Source organism: Ascaphus truei, chromosome 12 (assembly GCF_040206685.1).
Source record: "Ascaphus truei isolate aAscTru1 chromosome 12, aAscTru1.hap1, whole genome shotgun sequence".
NCBI classification, from domain to species: domain Eukaryota; kingdom Metazoa; phylum Chordata; class Amphibia; order Anura; family Ascaphidae; genus Ascaphus; species Ascaphus truei.
The window spans coordinates 28,088,732-28,102,481 of record NC_134494.1 but is presented as its reverse complement, the minus strand read 5'-3'; the positions used below and the strand labels follow the sequence as shown (position 1 = coordinate 28,102,481).

The window sequence follows — 13,750 nt, the reverse complement described above, 5'->3', positions numbered from 1 at the left end:
GGACTTCCGCCGGATATGACGTCATGGACGTCACGGACATGCGCAATGCAAGCACCCATCAAGGAAAGAAACCGGATGAATTTGGAATGACTGCACCTGGGGTATGGGCTATAAGTAGTGGACCTATTAGTATTAGTATTTATCTTCACTTGAGAAAGACCACGTGCGGTGGTTGAAACGTTGTGCCTCTTCTATTAAATCCTTTTGAAAATCCGTAGTGCCCTGGAACCTTCTTTGTTTATCTGCTTTGGAGTTTGTCACTGCGAGGAACTCCCCTGTTCCAGGAGCACCGGTCAATAGCAAGTATTTTTTGTATTACATTATGTTGTGCAGCATTATCCTTGCCTTTCATGATTAGCTATATAAATAAAGACATACAATACAATAAGGGAGTCATGCGTGACCAGAAGACAGCATGAATTTTAAAGAGCTTCTCGGACACAATAGGTTTAACTATTCTGCAAAAATAAAATCTGCCGGTAGAAATAGACTATCCTGCCTGGTAGCATTAGCGTGACCTCAAGGCCAATGACCAGTTATCATCAAGAACATACTGTAGCAAAGGGATCTCTTTACATATCTCGAAGATACGTTGCATTTGAAGAAAACAAGGAAGGACACATGGTTTCTGTTTTTTTTTTTTTTAGGTATCTGGGGAATTCCCAGCTCTACAACACTGTCTAATTGTGGTTAAAAATAGAAATAGATAAAATGTTTCAAATGAAAACAAGACACTGATTTTAGTGTAGATTAAATTAAATACAAAAATAGAAGCGATAAGTTTGTAATAGTCGTTCACTGCTTGAAGGAACGTACAATACACTTGCTTCCTCTTTGAAGCAAGAGCGTTTCCATAAACCCTTTCAGCGATGGAGAGACCGGTAACAAAACCGCAGAGCGATGTGTTAAAAGGCCACAACAGACAACTCGGGTTTTATAATGGTTTGGGCCAGTGAGAAAGCATTAGAAAAGAGGCGTGTAAGAGGGGATAGGACAGGGGTCGGCAACCTGCCGCGTGTGGCTTTTTCCGCTCCTACTTGCGGCTCTCTGCAGGTTGCCGACCCCCAGCTGCTGTCTCCCTCACCTTGCTGGCGGTGGCTGCTAGTGGGCCCTGCCGGCACTGGTCGGGCATCTTGTTGCTGCCGGGCCCGGCGTCTCCCCAGCTGCTTGACTGCCTCTCTCCTGTACTGTCCCACGCTGGGCTCTCGTGCCAATGCGCGCCGGAAGTGCGTGTCGCAACTTCCGGCGTTAACCGACGTCACAGATCCACAGAGTGGGACAGTACAGGAGAGAGGCAGGCAAGCAGTTGGTGAGATGTTGGGTTCGGCGGCAACAAGAGGTTCGACCAGTGCCGGCTGGGCCCACTAGCAGCCACTGCCAGGATAGTGAAGGAGAGAGGCAGCAGCTGGGGGTTGGCAACCTGCAGAGCCGTCCCCACACACCCCCACCTCCTCCACCCCCTCCGCAGGACAGTGAGGGAATGAGGTGTGACAAAAAAACTAGATAAAAGGGACTTATTGCGAGATGCATTTTATTCCCCCGCATATTTTGTTGCATGTTAATGATTATACAGTATATACCAATTAGTGTGTTCAGTATGTGTTTGTGGGGGTGTAATAGTCATGCATGTGTTGCGGCTCTCTGAATATTTTGGAGAAATAAAATGGCTCTTCTTCCTTGAGAGGCTGCAGACCCCTGAGATAGGATAACTATTTAATAATATATTCAAGGAACTCTTAAGGGAACTTTTCATCCTGGGGCCACTACAAATGACACGGTGTGGTCCCTTGAGCTTGAAGGAGGTTTCGCCAGCAGCAAAAGGAAAGGGTTCTTTACAGTAAGGGCAGTTAAAAAAGGTGGAATTTACAACCCTTGGAAACTGTGATGGCAGATACAATAGATATCTTTAAAAAAAAAAAAGTTCATCTTTTTATTAAAGGGAAGATATACAGGGATATACCAAATAAGTTAAAACGTAAGACGAATATTGATCCAGGTTTAAATCTGATTGCCATTATTGGAGTCAGGAAGGACATTAACCCGCCCCCTTCACTAATGTTTCCCTAAGGTTTTTGTTTGCCTACCTTGGGATCAATATAAATACAAATATAGGCCGAGTATCTCAGTAGACAATATTTAAATATAGGATTAATAAATGTAAAAGCTTTACACACAATGCCATATTTGTGATGTCGGAAATGTAAAGCAATGCATAGCAAACGAAGAGTTAATAAATGACGCACAGCTGCAGTCAGGTATGCAGGAGAAAGGACGGAGACACACGAAGTGTTGCAAGAAACCAGCGTTGTCTTAACCACTTTCAGTATTTTATGATGAATGAGACGATGGATAATATTTCTGCTGTCAAAGGAATGATTTGTTATAATACATCCCAGCTGCTGTTAATTGCCACATGTTATTCATATTATCAACATGGTATATATTGTGCAGGGCGCACGCCAAATTATTACTGCACTGCTGTGCTCTTCCTATAGTGCATAATATTGTTCATTATCTCTGTAATGACATGGCGCTGTCAGCAGCATCCAATACTCCACCAACCTCTTCAAAGCACCGGAGACCCTCTCTTCTTCTCTTATTCCGATCGTTTTCCTCGGATTTCTTTTCAACCTAAGCAGCAACGGGAAAAAGAGGAATGCGTGAGCAGCGTTCATATGGCCAACGCCTGCGCAGTGCATACCATGTTATGCCCAAAATAGGCAAAGTGACACAGTGACCCTAAATTCAGTATCAACGTCTGCGGTTTATCAACGTTAAACACTTTTTGAATACAAACGTTTTTAGGTGGAAATATTTGGCCATATACTGTGCAGCCGGTCCTAGCTTATCCGCCGGAAATGCAAACCGCCGTCGGATAACGGACCGTGTTAATTCGCGGCGGTGAGCATTGGATAAGCGGTTCCGACGTCGGATAAGGAGTCCAGCAGACTGCATTGTGCAGCGTCGGGATAACCCATTTGACGGAAAGCGGAGCATCGAATACCGAGGACCACCTGTACTGTATAAAGAAAGTGTTCTAACACACAGAGGAAATCCCAAAGATCGCACTACGGGTAAGGAGTAAAACGCCGCCATTACGTGATCCCCTTTAGCCGAGAGGCACTCCGCTACCTCTTTAAGAAGTTATCTCTGGAGGCTGGGGGGTCCCCAGAGCTGAAATTAACGTGGTTCAGCTTCAGAGACCCCCTGCTACAATCAATGCTATGTTAAAAATAAAGAAAGAAAATCGCCCGCTTGGATTGTCACTTTAATGCAAAGAAACGTTGGTTTTGACTCACTGCTCCCTTCCCTGCTTGTGGCACTGTCAAAGTGTTTATTATACTTGTATTGTATTGTATTGTATATCTTTATTCTTGGTGCGGATTGTTAATACAGGAAATTTTCTGCCACTAGCGGAGATTTCTGACATTAGTAACAAGTAAAATAAATATTCACAGTAACGTGGCATTTGATATATCTTATTGTATGTGTGTCACAGTGGCGTAGGTAGATACGGGTGGGTCCCCAGACAAAACGTTTCTATTGCGTGGTTCATGTGCAATCGACATTTGCCAGCTGCTTGTGCGCGATCGGCACTTGCTGACCGCTCGTGCGCATGCTTGATCATCACTTGCCAACCGTGCATACGCGATTGACATTTGCCGGTCATTAATGCGCATGCGTGACCGGCAAGCTCCGATCGCACCTGCGCAGCCGGCAAGTGCCGATCACGCATGTGCAGTTGGCAAGCGCTCTTTGTGCATGCACAGTCTGCAAAATATGCCGGGACTAATATGGATTGGTCACCCTAGAGAGCAGCCCCCCAAGAGTCCGGGCTATAGCTACGCCACTGATGTGTCATATAGCTCCTTCCCAACGCCTCCCATTGACACTCTAGAAACCACAAACTGATATTCTGCACACTGGTCAAAACTAAAGCAAAGTACCTTGATGCCCTGACGGGTTTAACTTTATAGCTGCAGAAAATCTCTATTGATGTCACAAGGCATATTCATTTAAAAATGGCCGCTTTGGAGTACATTGAACTTACCCCTATGTGGTCCAAGTTGTCCTCATCTTTAAATCATCAGCATGTCTTCTGTGCTGAATTACTGCTCTACGAATTAAGTTGCGGACTACCTAGCCCTTTTCTTTAGCACGCAAGCACGTGGAACACATTAGGATATTGTATATTTGTGTCCTTTTTCACGTTTCCGTTCTACGCTGTCACTTATAGTCATAATCACCATAAAATTGAAAAGGTAGGCTCCTATGGTATCCCAAGCGAAAGCATACACCAGACACACCTCACTAATGCTGCACTGAGGTATGTGTTCTGTGATTTGCGCCCTCTCGGGTTATGTTTCGATCAGAGAGTGGGAATAAAGGGAATTAGATCTGGTTAGACTTTGTGATATATAGGGAATGTTATGAAATGTGGCTAAATTGCACAATCTCTGTGGTATACATTGTTTAGGAATGTGTCCTATACATTTAGCATTGTAAGCTAAAACATCGAGTTAGGCATAGTAATTACATGACATCATGCATCTCTGCCATGGTTAACTTCCTTGTATGGTGATATCAATCTTGTGTTGTGTTACTATGGAAATCAATGGCAGCATCACAATTACATAACTCTGATTTAGCTTCGCTGTGATCTGGCTAAAAATGTACGATCAAAGGGTGCAAGGCTCCTTCCTGCCTGTCTCCCCCCCCCCCCCCTTGACAAATTACCTTTATTGATGTTTTCTCATGTCTCCATTAGGGTTAAAAGCTAAAAGGAACAGACTAAAGAAATGCCTAATCTGTATTTTCAAAGCAAATTGGTCTCCGATGTAGAGATGAGGGGTTTTGTTTTGCAAATCCACAGTCTCTCTCGCTCTCAAGGTCCGCGCCGCTCTCACGGTCCGCGCCGCTCTCACGGTCCGCGCCGCTCAGTCTCAAAAAAATTCATCCAGATGGTTGATTTAGATTGATCCGGAAAAATCCGGTATACTGATTTGGACTGGTTCGCCCCTCCCTACTCCCATGCCAGAAAGCCTAGTCCAGAACAACGGAAATAAATATCCCTAAATAAATGTGACATTTGGCATGGTCCACAGCAGATTTTCTATGGAGGTCAACAGCAGTTTCTACCATTTATTATCCGTGCAAGGATGGTAGGAGCATGGACCGTGTCTCATGTACCTCTCTCCCTCATTGTATGATGCAAATAAAAAGCTTCATTTTTTCCACCTGAAAAAGGGACTGAAGTGTCACAAATGAGCAGCGGTGTTATCCTTAGAGCAGGGATGCGCAAACTTTTGAGGCTGTGCCCCCCGCCCCTGCCTGCTCCTTGCACTGTTCCCGCCCCCCCTTACCTCTTTGGGAAGCGTCAAATTATGCGATGTTGCCATGGTGATGTGACGTCACATGACCCCGCTGCGTCATTTGACGCCGCGTTGCCATAGCGACGCGTCGCCGGCCACCTGAATCACGTTAAGTAGACTTGCAGACGCCTCGCACGATCCCCCGGCATTTAATTTTAATGCCGTAGGGACGAGCGTGGGGCCTCTGGAACCGCTGCGCCCCCCGGAAAAATCCCACGCCCCCCGGTCTGCGCACCCCTGCCTTAGAGGATAGTCAAAGTTGCCAGCTTTTTTATTTCTCCAGGTGGCAAGATCAATGTAACTGGGAGCAGGCAGATACAAGTAGGCATTTGTTTATGTCCTTTGTTGACAGAGGTGCTTTGAACACCTCTGTAGTTGGTGAGCAAGGTGTTTTTGTGTTTATTGTGCTTTGAACACCCTGGGAATGTTGGACACCTGTTCGGTCAAGGGATTCTTATGGAAAAGCTGACCGCATGAATTTTGGCACGGTGCCCTTACATTTAAAACAAAATTAGGATGCGCCAACACAAACTGTGATCTAAACTAAATAAACAAATGTACAAATAAGTGCTGCATGAAAAAGAACTGTTCCCAGTTCTATGCGATAGAGAGCCCAGGAAAATCAGCGCACCCCGAGGGGATGAAAAAGGAAGGAAAAAAAAGAGAAAAAGAAAAAATAGTGACGCACGTTCAAAGATAACTTTCAGCACGGCAAATGGGGAGATATGCACTTAACTGGGCTCGGGCACTAAGAGGTTTCTTTGCTCCTCCGCTCCCACAGCAAATGGATAAAGAGAATCAAAGCCTCTTTGTAAAAGTCCAAACTTTATCCAAAATTCAGGGTAACACTCACATAAAACAGAGTATACACAGTACACCATGCCCAAATTCAGAAATATATGGGATCCATGGGTACCACCGTTGGCACAGTCAAGAAATGTAGACCTATTCAAGCCGGGATATGCAACATCACTTCCATGTTTATCAGTGACCTGACCCTTCTCTCCCCCCCCCTTTTCCCTTCCTCCAATACTCTTCCCAGAGTAACAAACCCTCACTTGAGTACAGTAGGGCCCCACTCATATGGCGGGTTCCGTTCTAGGCCGCCGCCAGAATCAGAACATAGCGTTTGCCATGTCCACCGGCGATTTCCCATCTCTACTACGGCGTCCCAGAGTGCCCCCTTCTGCACATGGGCAAACTTGGCGGGCCCCTTCTGCGTATGCGCGGAATCGGCGGCCCACCTTCTGCACATGCACGAATGCGGAGGCCCACCTTCTGCGCATGCGCGGACTCGGCAACCCCCCTTCACAGTATCGCCGAGAAGCAGGGCCCTACTGTAAATCAACAAGGACTTCTTTATAGTGATGAATAAAATGTTAGCAGAATACAATGTACCATGTTTAACTGTATCTGCATACACCCTACTCAACCCCCTCCCCCATCACTTTTTCATCATGCTCTTTCCTTTTTGGAATACTCACCCCTTCCCTTCCCTTCACCCCCCCCCCACACCCACCTTTCCCCTCCCCAATTTTGCTATATCTGTGAATAAAGATCGGAAAATGAAAAGGTTTTTATTTTATTGTTTTTAAAGGAGATTGTAAGAATTTTGAAAGCTAAAGAAGTCCAAACGGACAGGTTTCAGGCAAAAATATCTATGTGCAATAATACAATAATGTAAAGAAAGCCTTGGACCTACAAGGGAGGGCCGGCCAGACCTAAGGCCGAGGGGCCCCTCTCCTAAGGAGCCGTGATGTCAAGCCAGAGGGGGGGGGGGGGGGGGGGAGTAAAGAAGAGGTACTTGTGCCTGCCAAAATGTTATGTACAGCACCGTGTACACCGTCAGTGCTTTATCAGGAAAAATTATTATTATGCATTTATTCCCATGGTCGGGGTTTGAAATAAAAGATGGCGGATTCGAGAAAACCTCCCGCGTTTCAGGTCACAAGAATGTATTTATTTAAACATGTTTTACCAGGCAGTAACACATTGAGAGTTACCTCTCATTCTCAGGTATGTCCTGGGCACAATGTTTGTGAAAAAGAGGTGTTGTCTAATAGAGCTCAAACCTAGATTGTGACCTTTTTAATAAAAGATCTTAGTGAACAATATAATAAAGTGAGTTTGCAGTGATTTAAATAAATCTTATAGTGTTCAGTGACTATAAACAGAAAAAATATATATATTATGTGAATAAATATCTTTGTACGATGCTGCTCAACCTTAATCCAGGATTTCTTTCTTAATCCTCATGATATAGCGATGTCCAAGGTGGTTACGGAGCGCTCCCTAACCACCTTGGACATCGCTATGTCCTGGGCCACAGAATGCTTCATTACAGAACAATAATATCAAAAGTGAGAGTCCTTACTTTTGGCACCCGCTTTCTTGGTAATGTTAAGTTGAGATAATTATTGACGAGTAAGTTGGATGGTTTAGAGGAATATGCGTCACCATTCTCCCCGTTATCTTTGCTTGCAGTATCTGGGAAAACACAGGATAATAAGGTCATTCCGGCTGTGTGCATGGTCCCCGTCAGATATATTTACATAAGGAGTGTCGCTTTGGAGATTACTTATGTCATCGTCGGTGCAGCACTAAGCAGATCTCAGCAAAAAAACAAAAAAAAAAAACATTTTAAACATCTGGCTTGATTTCCAGGCTCCATTTGAAAACCATAGAACAATACATTATTCTTTATCATCCAGCCTAATCTGCAAATTCTGGTGCAGATTTCCTAAACGGTGATTAAGATCAGCCCATTAAAAGAGCACTAAAGTTTTAGCACCGTTTGGTTAATCTGGGCCTTTGTAGGCAGCCACAAGGAACAAGAAAAAGGGTCAAACGTGAAATCTGACTTAACATAGACATGTGGAGTACTCGGTTTGTGGTTGATCAAATGGTGTCTGACCACTAGCCAAGGGCTGGGTAACCGAAGCTAAAACAAAGTTAACATGTGCAGCCTCCACCTACACCCAAGATTAAGTTTATCATGTTACCTTAATCACAAGTGAAAATAATTACATTTTAAATTACAAACTACTGTATTCAACAGTAAGAGGGCAGCAAGTTTAATATTACAATAGATGAGAGCTTGCATTGCAAGTCATAATATAATATTTTATTTATACTGGCTCAAGGGGAAACAGGGTCACACCTCGGGGTCTTCAGATTGGCAACTGCTACAGGTACTGTACCATACAGTAGCTCATGGAGCAGGACTCAAGGCATTGAAATGGGCTGGGGACCTTACTAGCAGCCATGAGATGAAACACTTGCTGGGCAAGTGGAAACAGAAGCCAAATATGTATATTAGGGGGAAAGATTGAAATAATCAGTTCCACTGGTCGGTTGCCTCCATCATTGTCATCTGCACCTACATCAAAGGAATCCACAGCATGGACAGCAATATGCAGGCATGGGAAGACCGCTAGTCTGACATGCTCCAGAGTTTTCATAGCTGTGGGAAATTAACTTTGGAACAGCTTCAGGGATTGATTAGTCACGGATAAACACTTGGATTTATTTCAAAAGTGCAGTGACAGAAGTTTACTTACCGACTGTCCTCAGAGGGGTCCCCCTGAATAATTCATAAAACTTGGAGAGGTACAGGACCATGCCGAGTTTATCAGGCTCCCTGGTTGAAGCCATCTCCTTGCCTGTGGTTATGGGAGAGATTCCAAACTCTCTCTCGGCAATATCAAAAGCCAGCTGGTTGTTTCTGACAGTGTCCTCTTCATTCAAAGAGCTAAAGTCACTGCGGAAACAAAAGCATCAGTGTCAGAAGCAGAGCTCATGGCATCTCTCCACTCGAAAGCAGCAAGGGCTTCATGATTAAAAGATTAGGGGGTTGAACAAAAACAAAATCCCTTTTACTAAAATTAATAATGCAACACATGACAAGGCAGAGTGCTTTATTATAACCATTGTCACGGTTTGTATATTATTACTTTCAGAAATAATTATAATTGATTATAATAATAATGTAAAAGTTGTAGTATTGGTCCTTGAAAAATGTAGGTTCATTATATGCCGTGATACATTTCAATGGAGCCACATAAGAGTGCTTCAGAGTTACACATCCTCTGGATACTGTAGCAGTAAAGTGGAAGGAAAGAAGCGTATAGATCTTAGCTTGTATACGCAGCTACCAGCATGGTCCATTAAAAAGGTATCACCACCTCCCATAAACTCATAGCGAAATGAACCAGCCTCTTGCGGCTGCATACAAGATTGTATAAGCATGGCATGTAAATATTTGTACTGCACAGTTCTAGTAACACACTTGCTCAACAAGTTCCTTGTAGAATAGGAAAGCATTGATTATATTATAGATAGCGTTTTACATTAAATTGTATGCTCTCTACAAGTCACATCTGTACATGTTAGGTTACTGAAGTTCTTCTATATGGATACAGTAGCTTTCCTATTAGATGACCTCTGTTTAAAGGAGCTGTTCAGCTATATTGTACAAATAAGTTTAATTCTGGTCCCATAGATCATATCACAATGAGTAAGGCTGTGCTTATAGTGCCGGCGACAGCGACGCAACGCCAAAACAAATTTATTGACGCCGTCGCGATCGCTGGAAGTCATTCAATTTGATTTTTCCAGCGACCGCAGCGTGACATCACCATCGCGTCGCTGTCATTATAAGCGCGGCCTAAGACATCCAAGCACAGATATTAAATATCAAATTTGAAGGTCAGAGCCAAGGGTTGATTATATACTTACAGTACTAGAAATCTTAGACAAATGTATCTTTGCGTAAGTATTGCAACACATGGAGAGGGATTCCCGAAGCCCATTTATTATTAAACCCATTTACTGCCGAAGATTTTTACAAAGCACTCAACCGATTAAGACACCTTTAGAAACTCTATGAAGTGGAAAATAAAATGCAAGTGATGAACAAAGCAGATCAAAACTGCCCAAGCAATCATGGCAGGGGTTCTCCATTCCAATCCTCAAGAACCCACAACAGGTCAGGTTTTAAGGATAAAAGATGGAGTCACTGTGCTGAAGCAGGGATATCCTGAAACCCTGAACTGTTGTGGGGTCTTGAGGACTGGAGTTGAGAACCCCTGAATTAAGGGATACAGAGAACATGTAGCATTAGCATTTGCTTTTAACACGTGTCCTGTTGAGCATGTTCTAATATCTTACATGAGATCTGGTCTGAAGTGATGAATGATCGCACACAGTGCAAGGCCGCTCTTCCAAGAGGTCGTCAAGTTTGTCACAGCGACATTACTGTAGCCTTCTGTCTGCTTCTGGCACCAGGTCAAAAGCTTGTTGGGTCTTATGTCTGACTCTGCAGATTCAATGACAGAAAGAAGCAATTCTGTGACAGAGGAAAAACTTTGATGGCAAATCATAGGAAAAAAATACACCGCATGAATATTCAGTGTAATGAACGTCATCTACGTACCCCGCCTGGAGAGGCCAACAGATCTTCTGATGGAACTTGCTCTTTCCAGAGGGTTGCTCTGCAACTCATTGGTGATAAACAAATGTTTCACCTATAAGAACACAGAATACATATTGATTTGCTATGAGACTAATTAGTACCAAATACAAAAATTATGTTGCCAATAGAAATGATGTGTATGACATTTGAACAAAATGGAATTGGTATTGTATTGTAGCAAAGCAGCATAATAAGGACCAAACATGCCTACAAACATTTAAAATGACCATAATAGCAAATATATCGGTACTTATGTTTTCAAGGATGCATTAACCACGCATTATTTAAGTTAAGGTGGGATTTCCCAGAATCCCTGGCTGCAGTGGAAGCACTGTATGCCAAGGAAAAGGTTGCAGACCTGTCAGACATGTGAATGTGCTCACAAGTGGGTTTTTTTTTTTATTTACTGAAGGATGAATTACAAATGCTAAACTTTATTATTGTGCAAGACTCAAGAAATATAGTAGGATATCTTCCCCTCTTTGCACGTAACAAAAGAATGATTTAAAAAAAAGGTTGAGGTGAATTTGATACCCTCTATGTGGCCTATTCTAGCAGCTCCGAAGTTGTCAGTGCCAAACTGCTCGGTTTGGCATGTTCACAAGGAGCGGAATGAAATGTGAGAAAAGACGTTATTCTCTATTACAAATCCCTTCTTCTAAACCGCTTCTAGAATAAAGTGACAAACCGCCCGGTTTAACAGCCAATCCACCTAGTTTGCACTTGCTTTAGAAGCGGAGTGACCAGAGGTGGTGCCAACTCCATCCCCAGTCTGACACATGGTTTTTGCTCTCTCAGCCAGACCCATATTTGAGGCTCTGGATGTAACTCGTGATACTAATCTCGACCCCCTTTAGGTGCAGTTAATTTAAAAAAAAGGAGTTTTTAGAAGCAGTTTGCAACACAGAGCTACGAGAATATCAGCTGTGGGCAAAAAATACGAGTTTGAGGCTTTGTTGACAAACCGATCGGATTGTCGGCGCAAGAGTGAAACCGCTTCTAAAAACCGCTGTTTGGACAGGCAATAAAGGCTTACAGAATAACAGAGCATGCCAATCCTAAAGAGCACTTTAGAAGCGGTTTGTCACACTGTGGAGCTACTAAAATAGGCCCCTATAAATATAGAAACATTGTTACACACTTAAAACTCCCATTAAAAAAAAAAAAAACAAACACATTCTTATGAAAGGAACAGAGCTCCGAAAATGTTTTCATGAAGGACCCTTGAGATCCGTGCTCCAGGTCGCTCCATGCTGAAGACCAAACCCTTGAGTTGGTGGATTCTATTAGCATGGGACTGAAGGCAGGGATGTGCAGAATGCCTCATATCTGGTGGTTCAGATGAAGGTCAGTGAGACTAGAGGATTTAAAAAGGCTATTGTATTAAATTAGACAGGACGACGGAGGAGGGGAGTGAAGTAGTCCTACGTGCGCAGCTATTCCCTAAAGTGTGTTCATCTTCTGGACAAGTAAAATCTTTGCCCCCCCTGAGCTTGAGCTAACAGTTTTTGCAAACATATTTGTGCTCCCACGAAGTGACCCAACAGATTAAGCTTTCTTAATTATCTTTGAAATTCAGATACCGCACACTCCACATTAATGAGGCCATTCTTCAAACACAAAGGGAGGACTTTGGGGAATAAAAATGAAAATATATAAAAGAACAGCATGAAAACAAACAGTTGGTCGGGTTACTAAGCACGATTGCTGCTGACATCTCATTCCTAAGAACTCCCAAGTTGGTTCTGTAATAAACAGTACCAGTGACGGTGCGCTTCCAACATTACATTTCCATTACCAGAAGACCTTGATTTGACTTCGTGAAGACACGAGTCAGCATAGGCAGATAGGATTTAAATATACATTCAGCCAGATGGAAAATTTATCTCTGCCAATCATGTTTCTTCTTTAACATACGCGGGTTTCTGAAGCCAAGAAAGCTGAGCAATTCAAAAAAAAAAACGACCTTGTGGGGCTTGTGGTCATACTTCAAAGGAAGGGCAGCGCTGAAAGAGTGATGGCCGTTAGAAACTTGCTTTTATGTAGAAAAGAAGGATATGTTATAAATCCCTTGGCTGCTAGAGGAAACGGAACGCATTGCTCCTATCATACTATAGTAAGCAACAATACATCACACTTGGGGAATTACACCACAAGAACGCTTTTGGGTCCATGCTCTTGCCCTTTCATGAGTTTGCCGCTGGCCACTTTGGCACTGAATGGGTTAAGCCCAAGACCCTCTACCTTCTTCTACAGTATTATTTTAGAGATATATATATATATATATGTATATACGTGAAGGACAAACCTGGTGAGGTCGGACGCAGCTGGAGTTGAGGTTCGGATATCGAGTTCCCGGATCGATGGTGTACTGGTCAAAGTTCTTGCTGATGTTTTCGGGGGTGGTCTGGGGCAGCAGGCGATACAGACTCTCTCTGATACACGAGAGACCAACATTAGATCATTAAGTCAGAGTTACCTTTTGCAAACATTTGCGTGTGTGTACTCCCTTTATTGGATTAGTTTTATGCAGGCTGCTTATGACTAAACTGTCATGGGAACCTGTGGTTTAGAATCAGGGAGACGTCTTGCCTGGTGTGTGCCAATTTATGAAGCAAGTAGATGAGGGCATCCAGTACATTTATATCTTTTAAAAATTCGGTTTTCCCTGTGGAAAATAAACCTTTTTAGCTCCGTTTCCCCTGCGGTAGAAGCCTTTACTTTGCCTTAATGCAGTGATGTAACCATTCATCAGAAAATACCTAAAACCACATTTTTTTTTACATTTGATTCCTGACATGTGATTTGCAACCACAGACAATAGAGTCAGCACTGAATCAACAACACATACTTCACAGTCCGAGCACTCATTTTCTGGTTGGAAATATCTACTATTAAATCTATA

At 43.2% G+C, this 13,750-nt stretch overlaps 1 protein-coding gene across 17 annotated transcripts in view; it reads right to left on the bottom strand.

Annotated features, from left to right (window-relative positions):
• Positions 1 to 13,750, bottom strand: part of MICAL2 (microtubule associated monooxygenase, calponin and LIM domain containing 2) — a 238,216-nt gene that overhangs the window by 103,242 nt on the left and 121,224 nt on the right. For all 17 annotated transcript variants that reach the window (XR_012787567.1, XM_075567121.1, XM_075567123.1 and 14 more), the window contains exons 10-15: positions 13,154 to 13,280; positions 10,807 to 10,897; positions 10,542 to 10,689; positions 8,933 to 9,132; positions 7,747 to 7,859; positions 2,563 to 2,631 (exon numbers count right to left, since the gene is read on the bottom strand). Coding sequence is in view for 16 of the 17 variants with exons in the window: in XM_075567121.1 (XP_075423236.1) it covers positions 2,563 to 2,631; positions 7,747 to 7,859; positions 8,933 to 9,132; positions 10,542 to 10,689; positions 10,807 to 10,897; positions 13,154 to 13,280 (748 nt within the window). In the remaining variant the exon portion in view is untranslated. The remainder of the gene's footprint in view (positions 1 to 2,562; positions 2,632 to 7,746; positions 7,860 to 8,932; positions 9,133 to 10,541; positions 10,690 to 10,806; positions 10,898 to 13,153; positions 13,281 to 13,750) is intronic.